The 17,395-nt window shown below is 47.5% G+C and overlaps 3 protein-coding genes across 4 annotated transcripts in view; 2 read left to right on the top strand and 1 right to left on the bottom strand.

The window, feature by feature from the left end:
• Positions 1-17,395, bottom strand: part of LOC115799114 (NACHT, LRR and PYD domains-containing protein 14-like) — a 488,499-nt gene that overhangs the window by 288,804 nt on the left and 182,300 nt on the right. The gene's annotated exons all lie outside the window — the stretch shown is intronic.
• LOC115799139 (guanine nucleotide-binding protein G(olf) subunit alpha-like) lies at positions 3,150-13,297 on the top strand. The gene is made up of 13 exons (XM_030756150.1): positions 3,150-3,869; positions 5,648-5,785; positions 6,308-6,380; positions 8,978-9,032; positions 9,147-9,266; positions 10,431-10,528; positions 11,813-11,867; positions 11,961-12,034; positions 12,200-12,258; positions 12,335-12,455; positions 12,567-12,697; positions 12,782-12,849; positions 12,924-13,297. Exons 2-13 carry the CDS (start codon positions 5,650-5,652, stop codon positions 13,068-13,070), a joined length of 1,137 nt encoding a protein of 378 aa, XP_030612010.1. The 5' UTR covers positions 3,150-3,869; positions 5,648-5,649; the 3' UTR covers positions 13,071-13,297.
• LOC115799129 (zinc finger and BTB domain-containing protein 14-like) overlaps positions 15,824-17,395 on the top strand; it is a 6,716-nt gene continuing 5,144 nt past the window's right edge. Inside the window, exon 1 of the mRNA XM_030756131.1 lies at positions 15,824-15,973. The gene's annotated coding sequence lies outside the window, so the exon portion shown is untranslated. The remainder of the gene's footprint in view (positions 15,974-17,395) is intronic.

The following is a 17,395-nucleotide window of genomic DNA, read 5'->3' as shown; positions in this document are numbered from 1 at the left end:
CACTGCCTGCCCTCGAGCTTTTAGTCATCGATACGAGGCAGTGGACATCTAACAAAATGCGACCTGCTTTGAATTGTGCTGTTTGGTCATTAATGATGTCATCACGGTGGTCTCTAACAGAAAGTGCAGAACACCCCCGATGACAGAGATCCAGGTGGTGCAGTCCAAGCCTCCACCTCAGAGAACAAACACAGCGGTCGGACGTACAGCAGCAAGAAGCAGAGCAACAGTCAGCTTAAGAGTGAGTCAGATCTTCATCGAGCTCCTGCTGCTTTGACCTCATCTTCATCATCTTAGGAGATTTCGGGCACCAACCGCGTGTTTCCTCTGCCTGTAGTTTTACCTCTGTCGTCTCCAAGCAGTGAGGAAGACTCCCCCGTGTCCAAGGTAATGACATGAACCAACTAACGAGTTGTTTGTGTTTGTGAAGTCTGAACTTGTTTGTGCCCTCAGCCTGCAGCCAGAAGCACGGCGGAGGTCCTGTTTGATGAGATCAGACACTCCACCTCCAGAGCTCACAGTGAGTCTGTTTGTTCAGAATCACATCACAGATTCAGGGCTTCATATGTTTGTGTGACCGGCTCGATGGTCCATCACTTTAAATGTTGCTGAAAGGAACTCTGGGTAATGCCCTGTGCTGTGGTAAAGGGGGGGTCCCCTCTATAGGCGAACCTTTCTGAACAGGAAGAACCGTAACATCTCTGATCGTCCTCCACAGGGCAGCTCACAGTGTCCATTTTATCTCAGGTTTTCCTCCCAGCAGTGACGTCACTGTCGACACTCACCTGCCAGACACCAATGAACCTGTGTCAGGTGATCCTGAAGGCTTGGAGCTGCAGGTCTCCCAGGAGTTTGAAGAAAGCAGCTCTCCTCTGGAGCAGGTTCATGTCCTGTGCTTTTCTCAGCTCCGTCACCTGTTTCCTCTCCATCACCTGTTCCCTGTTTCTTTGTGCAGGACATGTTCAGGAAGAGGAAAGCTTCAGAGTCAGGTGTGCTCTGACTTTAACACCATCTGCAGATAAATGTGGTTTGCTGGTTTTCAGATATCAGTTTGTGGCTGCAAAGAGAATTTCAGCTTCAAGTTTTCATATTTTTTTACTTACAACCTACAAAATCTTTGCTGTAAAGGATATTTACCTTCTGATGTAAGCTGTTTTTAGACTGTAGCTCTTCCTGTTTAGGTTACCTGTCAGACCAAACTGAGGCTGTGGTCCATAAGAGGAGGGTGGAGGAGGGGGGTGGGTCTGAACCAACTGTATCAGGTAAATCTTTCACATATAGTCTGTCAGAGGGGAAAGTGTTTTATGAATCTGCTGCTGCTCACCTCGACTGCTCACCTGAAGAGGCGGGGCAATCTGCAGAGGGGGCGGGCCCACCTGTGGTGACTGAGACACCTGTGTCTGAGCTGGGGATAGGCCCAGAGTCAGGCCTGACACGTGACATAACAGCTGCCTTCAAAACCTTCAGAGCACAGCTGGATGAACAACTCACTGTCAGTAACTGCAGATTATTGATTATTGGTGAATCATTGGCTGTGATTGGATAATCAGTAATTCCCACTTTCAGGGCCACTGGCAGAAAGTCGAAGGTGAAATTCTTCATTCGTTAAAGGAGTGTCAACAGCACGTGTCTGCACTGCTCACAGCTGTCCATCAGCACAGGTAAGTGCACACCTGTCCCCTCCTCTGAATCCATGTCTGACCTCAGCATCATCACTCACATCAACTCAGTCACCAACTCAATCAGAGAACGCAGGAAGTTCATGAGCACGTTGCTACATCTGACCAATCAGAAACATGCACAGGTGCAGTGCCAGCAGGAAGCTAAAACACACACCGTGTGTGTGTGTGTGTGTGTGTGTAGGTTATTGTTGCTGCAGAAGTTGGAAAGCAGCATCTTTGATCAGGTGAAGCAACTTGAAGAAGACTCATCAAACCTGAACTCCTTAAGCACTCAGATCCAGGTACTAACACACACTGCAGTAATACTACAGTCTGTGTACACACACACTCGAGTGCAGGTTTAAATGATAGTGCGGTTCTCCCCCGCAGCCTTTCGGTGTTGTAGAAGTTTGGGTCGGTTAGTCAAACTGAATCCTCTGACCTCAGCTGGGAGCTGCTGGTGAACACAGTCTGTGGACGCTGTGACCTCCAGAATAGAACAGAATAGGACTTTATTGAGGAAACTACAAATACAAATACCTTTATTAGTCCCACAATGGGAGAATTACAGTCAACAGAACACCCATCCAAGAAATACAAACACAGCGACAAACACAAACAGGGGCACAGGTGTCTGAGGTCATGTAGCAGTTTTACCTGTGCTACCTTTAGCAGGACAACAGAAAGAGATACACTGGGATAGGTAGGTTCAAAAGAATCATCTGGTACTGTATTCATTATGAACACCTTACGAGGTTCCAAAAACACCTCAGCAAAGCAGCAGCACATTTAAAGCCTGGAGAGCACTAGGGTGGGTAGGGGAGGGGCTGCCAGCGGAGACGAGCAGGATACTGCAGCTAACATTAATACTGTATATAATACTATAAGAAACACAGTGTAAATTAAAGAGGTGGAATTTCAAAGACTTGTTGCAGGAATAATCATGTCTGATGGTGTTTGCAGAGTTTTTTCCGGTGTGAGATGCAGCGGCTCAGCTCGTTCTGTGATAAACAGCTGCAGAGGTCAGTCTGATCACACTAAACTGATCCAGACTGAGAGTCAGAGTAAACCATCAGGATCTCTTTCTCCTCGCCTCAGGCTGAAGTCTCTGGAGGGTGGCGAGGCCGCGATGGAGCGTGCGTCCACCGAATAAAGCAGGAGACATTTCCCACACTGCACTTTGATTTGTTAGAACGTGAAGCTTTTATTTGTTTCTCCTCCGAAGACATAAAATTATTTTTGAAGCCAAAGAATTAAAACAAAGAGCAGAAAGTTGTGAATTCAGATTAATTTATTTTAACTGGTATTTCAGCCATGGTGATGGTACGGCAGGATGCAGTGTCTTTAACCGGTCACTAGGTGGAGACAAACTTCCTTGTTCAGAACATTCAGCAGTAAAACTAATAAATATAACAAATGCTGCCATTCAAATATAAAGAGCAGCTCACTGAGCCCCAAACACGTGCTCACCAGTGAGCAGCAGCGCCCCCTGCTGTGTAAACACTGTTTCCACATGCAGCCACAGCTCACTGGTTTCCTGTGTTTGTGGTAAATCAGTGAATGTACAGATTCAAAATGAAATCGGCTCACCTGTGCACAAAAACGTAGAGGTTATCATTCACTGAGTTCATGTGACTCACATGTTAATGTAGTAGTGTGAATGAATCCAAACACTGAGAATTACAGGTGTGTTCAGGTGAAGTGATTCTATAAATCCTGCACCCACTGAGAGCGTTTCTTCCTACGTGGAGCCCATTTCTCCTTTTTAGTTAAGTCTCCACATTGACGTTGAGGTTTCAGGTTCATTTGTTTGACCTTTGACCTGGACCTGGGTCTCTAATAGTCCAACAGAGTCCTGCCTGAAACCAGTTAGTAACCAGTTTGTTTTTGTGTCAGTGCTGCTGGTCGTCAGGCAACAAACTGTCACGAGACAAAAAACAGTGAAAATCCCCCAAAGAACAGGAGACAGGAAAACGCCTAATGAGGCCCCGTTAGGGACCTTAGAGGGGAGACAGGTGGGAGAGAGCTGCTCAGGTGTGTCAGAGCACAGAGGAGAACACATTTGAACACCAGCAGCGGGCCGGACTCTGTCTGCTGGAACCGAAGGGAAAGTGGACGTGGACTCAGCAGCACTTCCTGCAGTTCTCTTCTTTGTGGACTTTGATGGACAGACGGGCGCACGGATCCTGAGCTGCTGAGACACCACAGGTCGGTACCTTTCACACGACTTTAAAGCCGAGCCGAGGCTCCGTCCCAAATTTGTTTTCTCAGAGCAGTCGGACTTTATTTAAATCATTTCTCCTCATGTCCGTTCTTCTTCTATTTTTACACTTTAGGTGTTTTCATTGTTCATTCGTGTGTGTGGTGTGTGTGTTGTGTGTGGTGTGTAAAAATGGTGATAGATGTGAACAGAAGCCATTTAGTAAGATCACCCAGTGTTTGGGAAAGGAGGGGAAGAAAAGGTGGATGGGGAAATGCATAAGTGCAACAAACTTTCATAAATAATGAACCCCCTCCCCCATAATAGAAATCATCTTGCCTGATATTAGCAGCCCTGTAACTGAGGGTTCGGGGTGGGGGGGGGGGGGCACAGGAAAAATCAAGAAATCATCTTGATCAGAAATTGAGTTCAGCATCAGTCCAGTAAACCTCTGAGATCCTGATGTGGTCAGTAAGTATTTGGGGGGGGGGGGGTGGGTGTCATACAGTTTCAGGCTGCTTTGGTGTTCATCGAAAATTATCATCAGGTGCACTAGAGGGGCAACAATTTAGCCCCCCCCCCCCCCCCCCCCCCCCCCCCCCCCCCCCCCCCCCCCCCAAACAGGAATGGTTTCACAGGTGGAGGACACTCACAGTTTTCCCTCCTCATCTGTTTTTCACTAGTTCTGCATGTAACTAGGGTCAGAGTCACTGCTGGTAGCATGAGGTCATACCTGGACCCTACAGAGGCTGCACAGGTAGTCCAACTCCTCCAGGATGGCACATCAATACGTGCCATTGGCAGAAGGTTTGCTGTGTCTCCCAGCACAGTCTCAGAGCATGGAGGAGACTCCAGGAGACAGACAGGAACTCTAGGAGAGCTGGACAGGAGAAGGTCCTTAACCCATCAGCAGGACCAGGATCTGCTCCTTTGTGCAGGAGGAACAGGATGAGCACTGCAGAGCTACAAAATGACCTCCAGCAGCCACTGGTGTGAATGTCTCTGAGCAAACAATCAGAAACAGACTTCATGAGGGCGGCCTGAGGGCCCAACGTCCTCTAGTGGTCGCTGTGCTCACTGCCCGGCACTGTGGAGCCTGATTGGCATTTACCATAGAATATCAGAACTGGCAGGTCCACCACTGGAGCCCTGAGAGAGCAGGTTCATCCTGAGCACATGTGACAGACCTGAAAGGGTCTGGAGAAGCCGTGGAGAACATTATGCTGCCTGTAACATCGTTCAGTGTGGCCGGTTTGATGGGTCGGTGATGGTCTGGGAGGTATATCCATGGTTGATAGTGTTCTCCTGTGTGTTTATATCCAGGTGTGCTTTCACTGCACTGGCAGTGTGTTTGGGATCATTGTCATGCTGAAAAATGAAGCTGTTGCCAATCAGATCTGTCCAGATGGTATTTCATGGTGGATCAAAAGTCCGATGGTACTTCTCTGGTTTCATAATCAGTTTTGGACAGATCTCCAACCCCACTGTCTGAACTGCAGCCAATACCATGGCAGAGCCTCCACCATGTTTCACAGATGGCTGCAGACTCTCACTGGTGGACCTCTCCAGACCTCTTCTGTACAAGCTGAGGATGGTTTGAACCAAAACTTTTAAACTTGACCTGCTGCTGATGTTCAGTGCAGTTCTTGATGCACATCAAAAAATCTACTTCAGATACAAGATGCACAGAATCGAGATCCAGGAACAGTTGAGATGTGCGAGGAGGTGGGGGTGGTGGTGGTGGGGGTCTTTCTCAGGTTCTTACTGGTGTCTGTGGTTCCAGTAGAGATGGGCTGTCTGGGCGGGAAAACCGATGAAGAACGACTGGATGAAAAAGCGAAGAGAGAAGCGAACAAGAAGATCGAGAAACAGCTGCAGAGGGAAAGACAGGCCTACAAAGCCACACACAGACTCTTACTGCTGGGTGAGATTCCTGTCTGTTTACCTGTCTCTATGCCCTTCACGCTGAGTCTCTTCATATTTATGCACATTTCAAGCTCCTTATAAAATATGAAGGTTTTGTTTTTTTAGCAACTCCTTCCACTTTCAAACTAAGGTGTACAGTAAGGTCATATGAGCTTTTCACTACCATGTAGCCAAACTTTGGGTCTTTCCTCTTTTAAATAAGCTTAAAAACTTTGACCAAATTCACAAAAGTCAGTAAGCCAACAAAGATGGAAGCATGGAAACTCTTGAGTTTATCATCCAGGAGAATAACACCTCGACTAAATTTGTCAGATTTATACCACAAGGTGGTGCTACAGTGATAAAAAGCTCAGTAAATCTTCATATGCTAAAAACTCAGCTCCACTTTCTGAATGCTCGGTGTGATAAAGACCATGTTAAACTGTAAGGATAGTGCCTGTCTGTAACTCTGTCCATCCATCTGTACTTCTGCCTGTGATGCTCTCCATCCGTCTGTAACTGTCTGTAACTGTGTCTGTAGGTGCAGGAGAGTCGGGTAAAAGCACCATTGTCAAGCAGATGAGGATTCTTCACGTGGATGGTTTTAATGCTGAGTGAGTTGCATGTTTCTTCAGCTTCATTAAGGCCATCAGTAAACACATACACAGACATGCATCATCAGTATAAGACTGTATTAAACTGCACTGCATGGAGAAGGCTGCGAGGTCAAACCCATGCCACAAAGCTTCCTGTGCACAGCTGTTGATGCCTGAAGAGGTGTGAGCACTCTGAAGTATTATCATTATAAGAGTTACAAAGTTACAAACTGATCACAGAATATCTAGAAGGGAAGAAATTTCATGAACTGCATCCTGGCATCCTGTTGTTATAGTACGATGCTCAAATTCAGTGAGTGCTTTAAAATGAGCCATTTAATTCTTTTACAAATTATTTCTAAAGGCAGACTGTGTGGCTACGTGCTAGACTTGACAAACATGTTGCAGTGGGACTGAAAACACCTGAACTGAGAGATTACGAGGTTTGGCCCAATAATTTTGTCCATCAGGACTTCCTTGCAGTTCCATCCATCAATTCTCTGCTGCTTATCTGGGTTGGGGTCATGGAGGCAGCAGCCAAAGCAGCATAGCCCAGACTTCCCTCTCCCCAGCCACCACATCCAGCTGCTCTGGGAGACCACCAAGGTCTGCCATTCAAATATAAAGAGCAAGCTAAGATATATTGTCTCTCCAGAATCTCCTGGGTCTGCCCCTTGGCTTCCTCCTAACATGACATGCCCAAAACACCTCATCTACAAGGCACCCAGGAGGCATGCTAGATGGATGCCTCACCCACCTCAACTGGGCCAGATAACTCACAACTAACCCCAGACTCCTGAAACCCCCCCACAGGACAGGAATGTGGTCAAATGCTTTTTCCAAGTCCACAAAACACATGTAGATTGATTGGGCAAATTTTGATGAACTTGTTAATCTCCTCAAAAGAGGACAAAGAGCGACACCATCGTACCCCGACATGGGCCTTAAGAGGGAGGCTGAGGAATGTGACCCCTCTTTAATTGCAGCACACCCTCCGGTCCCCTTTCTTTAAAAAGGGGAACTACTACCCCGGTCTGCCAATTGAGATGTATGGCCCCAGACCTCCACGCAGTGTTGCAGAGACATGTCAACCAAGACACCTGCACAGTTTTGAGGACCTCAGTGCGAATCAGGGCATGTAAGGGGCATTGAGCAGTTGAAGTTGTAGCACCTCATTCCCACTGCATACCATGAGTAAAGTGTGCTTTCCCCTGACAGTTTGCCAGAAATGCTTCAAGACTTTGACCTGTCAGAAGGTTGGTACTGTACAAAGCTGATACATGTGCTTTAAAGCACCTGCTAAATGCAGTGAGATCAGAGAAATGTATGACCCAGAACTGTGGTCAGCAGGGACACACATATCTGCCATTATGAGTCTTGGAGCTTACACGGCACCTCAAGGTGTTTGTGCTGACATGTTCTTCAAATGTTGTGCTGTGAATTCTGGATAAAGGTCTCCATGTTGGTCTGCCCAAAGAAGATTGTTCCAGAAGTCTTATACTTTGTTCAGACCTCAGCCGTGCTGCTGTGAAGAGGCTTTCTCCTGACAACTTTTCCAAACATCCGTATTGTTCAGTCTTTTTTGCTGGTTGTGTCTTTAACATTTAACTTGCTAGCTGAGGCCTGAAGACTCTGACGTGGAGCTCCTGGGGTTGGTTTTTTGGGTGAATTTGCTGGGTCTGTCTTGGGAGGACTGACAGTTGCTTGAACGTTTTCCACCTTCTCAGAAGAAAATGCCTCACGTTGTTTTAAAAAGGCCTTTTAACCTTTCCCAGACTGATGAGCAGTTCAGCAGTTCTGAACTTCTTGAACACTTTGCATTAGGCCAGCTCCTTTGCTTTCTATTTGGGATCAATGGCTTGTTGCCACTGCCAATGTCTCTTCTGTTAGTCATTAAGGATAAAGGTAGGCTGTCAGTCTCATCACGGGCCTGTACTGTTAGAAATCTGCTGGATCGATTTGATTATCAGCAGAGTGAAACACATTCACTGATCTGTGCATGTTCTCTGAGGGAAAGTGTAACCAGATGTTAACAGGAATGACTGAAGCTGAGTCAGAAACCTGGCTTCTTGTTCTGGGTGCACTGTTGGTCGGACTCTGAAGAGCCACGTCAGGATAATCTTATCTTTCAGATAATCTTATTGTTTATCATGAGCTCAAATATCTTTGACATCACCAATCAGGTGGCAGATAATGAAGATATTTATAAGCAGATCTGCTCAAACATCCTCTTCATGTAGTCCACAATGATGCCATGAGAATATTACTGAAGAGACTGCGATGGTGCAGTACAGCCAGTACATGTAATGCCTCATTGATGTATAAATGTATTTGCTGGATCAGCACTGCTGATAGTGACATCGTTGTGGATGTAACAGCTTCTACAGTGGAGACGCCCACACCTGTCTCTGTGGGAACTGAAGCTTGATCATAGAGTCCTGCATTATAAAACAATGAATGTCCAGAGTCAGTGAGTCAGGACCATTTTATTATAAAAAAGCTGAACTGTATTTCTGCTGTTGGGGTGAAATCAGTTGGAGGGCGGTGCAGCTTTAAAGAGGAGAAGCTGCACCAACATCCGAATGCTTCCTGATCTTTTCATGCTGGTGTTTCAGGGAGAAGCAGCAAAAGGTTCAGGACATCAGGAAGAACGTGAAAGACGCCATTGTGGTAGGTCACATGACTGACTGACTGGCACAGAGAGCCTCAGTGATTGGCCCAAACATTTGAAAGGTGAAGCCCTGTCTGGTTGGAGGTTAATCACAGGTGACGATTGTTTTTCAGACCATCGTGTCAGCTATGACTATGCTGACTCCACCCGTGTCCCTGGGTAACCCTGGCAACCAGTTCAGAGTGGACTACATCAGGAGCATCGCACCCCTGTCAGACTTTGAATACACAGAGGTAATGCGCGCGCACACACACACACACACACACACACACACACACACACACACACACACACACACACACACTACCATCTTAAAGCTGTGGGATACTTTGATCATCCAGGTGTTTGCTGCAGTTTGAATCTTCTTCATTTTTGTTTCATCAGTTTGTTTCTGTGGCTGCAGGGAGCCTCAGTGATTATTGATCATGGGATTATCAATAATCACTGAAATAATTAAAGATAATCACTCCACAGGTCCCAAACTTTCACCTCTGCGTTGTTAAACATTTCCATTTATCATCTTTCATCAGAAGATGGACAGAGGTCAGCATTTCCTGCTGTGGCAGGTGAGGTCCAGGTGTGACAGGTGAAGCTGTCACGAGTCATCAGCAGCTCAGACAAGAGTTACCTGATAGCAGGTGAGCTGCTCCTTTAAAGCAGCACCTGGAGACCTGCTTTAGATCTTGTTTGTTTTAATGATGTTAATGACATGATGTAACGAGTTCACCTGAGAGACACACACACACACACCCGAGGGAGTCACCTGAGGCCTCATTATCCAAACAGTGGTGTCTCACAGGGCTTCAGAGACTGAAAACAAACGCCTTCCAGCATCTCTTCCTGTGCTGCTGATTGGTCGGCTGGATGCGCACACATCACAGCGCCATCGCTGCCATCCAGTCAGCTGACGTCACGCTGACAGCACGTCAGCCATCCTGAACGCCTTTAAAATAAACTGTGAACAGAGCTCTTCATCAGAGCAGGAGTGAACACAGAGCTGGAGACCCCAGAGGGGACTCCTTTTATTACTAACTAATGGACCTGCCCAATCAGCACGCAGTGGCCTTCATCAGATCTGAGAGAATATATTTCAGTTCATATCTGAGCATGTTTAAAAACACCAGTGAAAATGTTGAAGCTCATCCAGTCTGGCCCACAGGGCTACAGAGTCGGTCAGAGCAGCAGTGATGTTACTGCTGGTGGAGGTTTGGACAGCAAAGACCTGAAATCATTTGCTTTGAAAGCTTAATGTGTCCCAAACAGGCTGAAGGGCTGTAACGAGGAAACAAAGTCCAGAGAGAGCTGCTGCTGGGTGGAATGGAGACAGGCACCCTGTTGGGTGGTGTCCTCTGTGGCCTGCAGGGGGTGCTAACAGCTCCATGCTTGCTGTCTTTCAGGAATTCTTTGAGCATACTCAGAAGCTGTGGGAGGATGACGGCGTGAAGGCGTGCTTCGAGCGCGCCAACGAATATCAGCTGATCGACTGCGCCCAGTAGTAAGACACTCCCATTCACACAATCTGGTCTTTATGAGGACCTTCACTGCACCCAGCACACCGACCCACACACCAGACCTGACCCCCTCTCAGGGCTGAAGGTCCTCTCAGGGCAGGATGTCACAAATCTCGGAAACAGGAAACACAACAGAACTGATGGATAGCACACGGCAGAACTTCACCGCTCCTCATCAGTGAAGCACAGGGCGGGGCCATCTTAAATCACCTGTGATGACCAATGGCAATACACATGAATATACAACATAAACAAACTGCCATCAGGTATCTCCATCATCAAGTGTAAGGAAACTGTGCAGGTGCAGTCATGACAGCACGTGAATCATCACAAATTCAATAAACAACCAAATTTATGAGACTGGAAAACAAGAAATCATAAAAAAAGGATGAATGAGTTTCTTCACTGAGACCTTTAGCAGAGTCGAGATCCAAAAACATCGCTCTGTAAAGGCAGACTGATGATGTCACTTCCTCTCGTTAGCTGTACATGCTCAGTCTCAATATAACTGACAAGACACACTGATTCATATGCTTAACATGGCTGAGAGGTCATGACCTTTCTGCTCGGGGTGTCTGATGGCACTTCCTTAACAACTTAACAAGCTGCTCTGAAGACTTGATGAAAGGATGGTTCCTTCATCCTCCTCCAGGATGCAGATGAATGCAGATGCTGTGAGGAGCCTAAAGTGACTACGAGGAAACCCTGCTGCAGAACTCGGGCCTCTGTTAACGAGGAGAAAACTTCCCTTCATGACAGTGAACTTTTCTGTGGCACCGGTATTTTACACTTTACTTAAAATACATAAGGAATATTGTGGGATGGTTCCAGGCAGAGCCTGTAATCATCACTGAAAATGTGTCCGCATTCGCAGATCATTTCTCCTTAGTTTTTATCTGCCTGCAGTGCACGCCCTCAAACATCAGACCTGAATAGAATTAAAGACACAAACTGTGTGCAGTTTGTCACACTGTGTCTGTGAGCTAAAGGTACAGTCATCCTATATTCAATATAATTACTGCATCTAATAATACAGGTGCCTTTTTTTTTTTTCTTCCACTTGATGATGGAGATACCCGAGGGCGGTGAGCGATCCATCGGTCCATTTCACTATGTCCTCATAAGACCTGCAGGTCCACACAGTCCTCACAGAGACACAGAAAACAGCACACACTCAAATCTCAGTGCACCAATCAGAACACTCCAGCTGCTGTTACTGAGGGAGGACTTCAAACAGCTGCTCATCCAGATGTCCTCCTGTGTTTCAGCTTCCTGAACAGGTTGGACTCAGTCCGGAGGCCCGACTACTCACCTACTGACCAGGTAATCAACCAGCCAATCAGACTGCAGCAGCCAGCTCGACTCTGACTCGGTTGCTGACTCGCTGCTCTCCTCCTCTTCCTCCTCCTCCTGCAGGACCTGCTGCGCTGCAGAGTTCTGACTTCAGGGATTTTTGAAACCAGGTTTCAGGTGGACAAAGTCAACTTCCAGTGAGTGTAACCAGAACAGAGTTTGACACACAGCAAATGACTTCCTGTTAAGAGCCCCATAAACCCCCTCAGAAATACAGACCCGCTCATTTTAGATCACTGATGAATAACCTGACTACCCACAATGCACTCCTCACAGACAGCTGCTAACTGTGTGTGTGTCAGTATGTTTGATGTAGGAGGACAGCGGGATGAGCGCAGGAAGTGGATTCAGTGCTTCAACGGTGAGAAAAACCTAATATTTATTGATCAAAGCTAAATGAAGCAGAAAGTTTGACGTTCGCGTGCGCCTGTATCCAGATGTGACTGCCATCATCTTCGTGGCAGCGAGCAGCAGCTACAACATGGTGATCCGAGAGGACAACTCCACCAACCGCCTCCGGGAATCTCTGGACCTCTTCAGATCCATCTGGACCAACAGGTACTCTGGTTGGCTGGAATGACACTCCCTGCTCTCTGGTTAGATGCCTTTAACCCTCCTTTCTACCTGATTGGTTGTAGTTGACTCTCCCTGCTCTCTGATTGGCTGCAGGTTCCTGAAGACAATCTCAGTGATTCTCTTCCTGAACAAACAGGATGTTCTGGCTGAGAAGATTCTGGCTGGAAAGTCGAAGCTGGAGGATTATTTCCCGGAATACAACAACTACCAGCCTCCAGCTGACGGTAAAAATCTTCCTCCTGCACGTGAACGCACCGCTGTGCGCTGCACGTGAACGCACCACCTGATAATGAACATGTGTGTTTCAGCTGTTCCAGACAATGATGAAGACCCCAAAGTGATGAGAGCCAAGTTCTTCATCAGGGACGAGTTTCTGGTAAAACCACTTCCTGTCCTAACAACATGCCGTCACTACTGATGTGTTCAAACTAACATGTGATCCCGTTTTAGAGGATCAGTACCGCGAGCGGCGACGGCAAACATTACTGCTACCCTCATTTCACCTGTGCCGTCGACACTGAGAACATCCGCCGCGTCTTCAACGACTGCCGTGACATCATCCAGCGAATGCACCTGCGGCAGTACGAGCTGTTGTGATTGGCTTCCAGGCACGCCTGGCTCCGCCCACTCTGAAGAAGTTGATATGTAATCAATGCTGATAGCTGATCAATGCTCATAGTGTATATGTTATTAGTGATAAAATACTTAAACAGCAGTTTGATCCGTTTGAATAATTAAACACCTTTGACCTGTGAACTTGGGGTCAAAGGTCAGTCCTTATTCAGAAACATTCTCAAACATCTTTACTTTAATGCTTGTCTAACTCGCTTTAGTGACAATAAAGAATCTCTCTGTACCTGCTGATTACCTGGTTTGTCCTGGCTCCGCCCATCACCCTGCAGTAACACACCTGCAGACAATAATCATTTCAGACCGATGGATTTATGTCGGTCCACAAACTGAATGTCTGTCACAAACACAGCAGCATGTGACAGGAAACCGCTTTTAAAAACTGATTTCCAAATTAAAATTCAAGATTCTTTTTTCTACCAGCCCTAAAAATCCTTCAACTCATTCACAGGAAATCTGAGACACTGTGGTAGCATCGTGGTAGCACAGACACTAGCTGTAAAAAGTGAAACCGCTCACAGCCTTTCACAGGTACCCACCTCTGTAAGAGGAAAGGAAACAAACGACCTCTGTGACAGCAGTTTGTCCAGAGAGGAAACGGCCTTCTCACTGCTGACCGGCTGAAGAACGGGAAAATACTCGTTCTGTAGCTTTCAGCCAAATATTCAGAAGTACGTAAATGCATTGATGCATCCATGTATGGATTAATATCACTAATGCTGAGGTCAGTTTAAATTCTTTGTATTCTGTTTCATCTGCAGTCCATCATATTCTATGAAATGATGGTTGCAGAGATGGTCCTGTGAGGGTCTTTAATAAACAGCTGAGAGCTCAGAGACGCCGGCTGTGGCTGAAGCACCTGAAAGGTGCTCAGTTTGTTTTATCAGCACCACAGAAGGACCCGAGTAACGTGTCATTTAGATATTTCTGGGAGAGCGAAGAAGAAACCAGTGCTGACCTGGAATCAGCTGCTCGTGTTTGCGTTGTGGTGTTACTGTGTCATCTTCCTCCTGTGGAACAAAGTGGACAGGTGAAGGTCCACCTCTGCACCCACAGACAGCATGGAGACAGACTTTAGCATCCAGAGTTTCATATGTTCACAAACAGCAATGATGATTCAGTCAGTGCTACTTCATTTGTGGATCACCTGAACAGGTAAAAAGGTGATCACACGTTCCTTCAGTTTCTGTTCATTTTTTAAACCTCTTTATTGTTTTCAGTGTCTTTATGAGTGATCCTCTTTTACAGTTTATCAAAGGATATCTTTTTTTTTTTTTTTTTTTTTTTTTTATCAAAGGATATCTAATGAATAATCAGCAGTGGTTAGGCTCAGCTGGTTAGGCTCAGCAGTGGTTAGGCTCAGCTGGTTAGGCTCAGCAGTGGTTAGGCTCAGCTGGAACCTCAGCGGGTTTCTAACTGCACAGGTGAGAGGGCGAACACTGCCCCCTGGTGGTGAAGGGCTTTATAAACGTTTGCATGAGACTGGATGAGTTTATAAAGACAGAAACTTCATCGTGAATAATCTGCAGCTCATGTCCACCCGTTTGTTTTACAGTATTTGGTGTGTGTGTGTTCTGAACTGTGTGTGTGACCTGTGGGGCTATTTTTAAACCTTCACTTCATCAGAGTGGATTCAGGAGCCACAGTGGGCCTTCACCATCTGTTAGTGTGGTTCCTGTTTACGCCTCATGTCACAGAACAAAAGATCTGGACAGGTCCAAAACCTAAAACGATCCACTGCCTGCACAGGAACGTAAATATGGATTAAAATCATGTGTTCCTCCTGCACACACAGAAGGTCCACGAGGAACACTCCTGGGAAATCTGACCACGAACGTTTCCCTCTAGTTTCCAGGTTTCTGGATCACTCCCAGGTTTTCTTCTCCTCCTGGGGGGTGATGTTTCTGTCTGAACTGAGACTCTATGAAGTATTAGATGAGTCTGAAGCATCATCATCCTCATCTGTGTGAAATGAACCTCATTTACAGATGTTCATTATTCTAATTTAGAGCTCTTTGGTGTAAACATCTGGAGAAACTGCAGCAGGTCCTTTTTTCTGTCCCTGTCTAAAGGCTCACGTAGTCAGAAGGATGTGTGATGATCGTCTGTACAGGTGCCCCACAGGAACCATCAGCTCTCAGAAACCTTTTGTATACAGTCCCTATTTTCAGAGGCTCAAAGGTAACCGGGCAGACTAACATATTAAACATCAGGCCTGACCTCTGGATGGAGCTCCCACAGACATCTCCAAACACTGATGTTGCTCCTGGGAATAAATCAGCTACATGTGGTGATGCTTAAAAATAAAAGACAAGGCTCAGCTTTTATTTTGAAGGAGCACAGAACAGCTGGTAGTTTATTTTAATTTCATCGGGAAACAAACAGGTACACACAGGTGAGACAGTCGGGCTCTGATGCTGATTTCACTGACCCTGGGACATCAGAAATTCCAACGGTAACTTCTAACAGGTGAGCGCACCTGCCTGCTCTGCACGGAGTACATGTTTAATGGTCTGATCCAGCGCCATGATTTCTTCTTCTCTGGTTTTATAAACCCTCCTCACCCTGGAGGTACATTGGACTCACGGTGCGTTCAAAGCGCGCACACACAGACGGAGTTAACTCTCAGGTCCTGATCCACGTCTCAGGTGTACTGTGAAAGGGGGCGCATTGGAGGCCTGTCCACAGCAGCTGCATTGCGCATGCGTGTCTCCCACAGAGGTTTGGCGCGCTGCCTGCGTGCCTCCGCAGAGTGTGCGTGCTGGCGCAAAGCTCGTCACCGTCACAACAACAACAACAGGAGGACAAAGTGTCCCGACCCCCCCACAGGAGCCTCTCCCCCCGCAGGACACCCTCGGACCCGTGTCACGGTAAGATCCGCTCCCCGGAACCGCGCGCCCCTCGGTCCCGCTGCGGCCGCCGTTTCCGCGGGGATGCCTGCGCGCTCTCGAGCCGTTCATGGCCGCTCGAGCTCCGTCTCCGTGTGGCCGAGGCCGCGGCGCCGTCGCGGCCCGCGTGCCTGTGTGTCGGTCCCGGGGACGGCGGAGCGGAGGGTCCGCGAGCCTGCACGCGGGCCGCGGCCCATCTGGCTGGTGAGCGCGCGGGTTTAACGGAGAAGTCGGTGGTGTGTTACCGTACAAACGCCATTTTGTCTTTTAGCCTCGCAGCAGGCCGGACCGTCCGCCATTTCACAAGCACCGTCCGCAGCCCGGTATCCGGTCCCTCCCGCTACTGGAGTATTCCTGCTCACCTAGCGCGTTAGCTCCCGGGCTAAGTGCGCCGTTACTCCGTCAGTCTTCCGGTACTTCCTCCGCCCCTGTCTTACCGAAAACACTTCAACCGGAGCCAAACCTAACCCAACCCTTACAGGCGCCCCTTCGGCGGTCCTACCCGGTTTAAAACCAGCACTCACTGTCCGCTACCGGTACGGACCCGGTGAGTGTCTGGCTGCCGGGGAACCCGCACCGGACCGATCAATAACCGACAATAACGGCTACATGCTAACGGCTAGCTTGTTCACGGCTCCTCTCAGTTCAGCATAAAGCGTGCACACGCTCCGTGCGCGTGTCCGCGTAGAAGAGCTACGTGAACCTCAGCGCGCGTGTTTGGATCACACCAACACGTGACAGCTGTATCAATGAACGTATTGATGAGTATCAGCATATTGATCAGTACCACATTAAGGTGACGTATACTGCTGAGCACAGATTGATCACGTGGTGTTTGTGAAGCCGATTGGCTGCGCTTCTAATCAGACTTAAGTTATCGGATAGTTCTTAAAACGTGTATGACCTTTGCCCTCAGCCAGGCTGAGGGTTATCCCTGGATTTAGGCTGGTTTGGTCAGTCAGCTGACAGCAAGTGACATCCAGCCCACTGTTTACTGTGACAGGAAGTCCTTTACAGAGAGATCAGATTCACTTCCACACAGTAACAGCGTGCTGAGGCCTCGGTGCAGGAAACAAACCTGACCAGGTGATTACATCATCAACGGTTTTATATGGGCATGAAAAAATCTGAAGAAGCAACATTTAACAGAGGAGGACATCTGTCACCATGGAGCCGGGTCATGTGACATGAAAGGAACAGGTGAGCTGTTACCTGAGAGCTCCCTCCTTTTTATGTTTTTCTAAGTACAAATCATATAGCGTTTCCCAGAACTTCACAATAAAAGCCTGTGCTTCCAGTGAAAGGCTTTTAATTTAAAAGGGTACAGGAAGTGTTCATGTAAACAGTGTGATGCACTGAAACAGGCAGCAATAAGAAACAGGTGTCTGTTTGGACAGAGCTCAC

The sequence above is a fragment of the Archocentrus centrarchus genome, chromosome 20 (genome assembly GCF_007364275.1).
Source record: "Archocentrus centrarchus isolate MPI-CPG fArcCen1 chromosome 20, fArcCen1, whole genome shotgun sequence".
NCBI classification, from domain to species: domain Eukaryota; kingdom Metazoa; phylum Chordata; class Actinopteri; order Cichliformes; family Cichlidae; genus Archocentrus; species Archocentrus centrarchus.
Note: the sequence above shows the minus strand (reverse complement) of the source record. Positions and strands in the feature narration are given on the sequence as shown.

Coding starts and splice junctions, on each gene's coding strand:
- LOC115799139 (XM_030756150.1), top strand. CDS start 5,650: ATGGGCTGTCTGGGCGGGAAAACCGATGAAGAACGACTGGATGAAAAA. Junction 9,033..9,146: donor ACGTGAAAGACGCCATTGTG/GTAGGTCACATG, acceptor ATTGTTTTTCAG/ACCATCGTGTCAGCTATGAC. Junction 12,259..12,334: donor GTGGATTCAGTGCTTCAACG/GTGAGAAAAACC, acceptor GCCTGTATCCAG/ATGTGACTGCCATCATCTTC.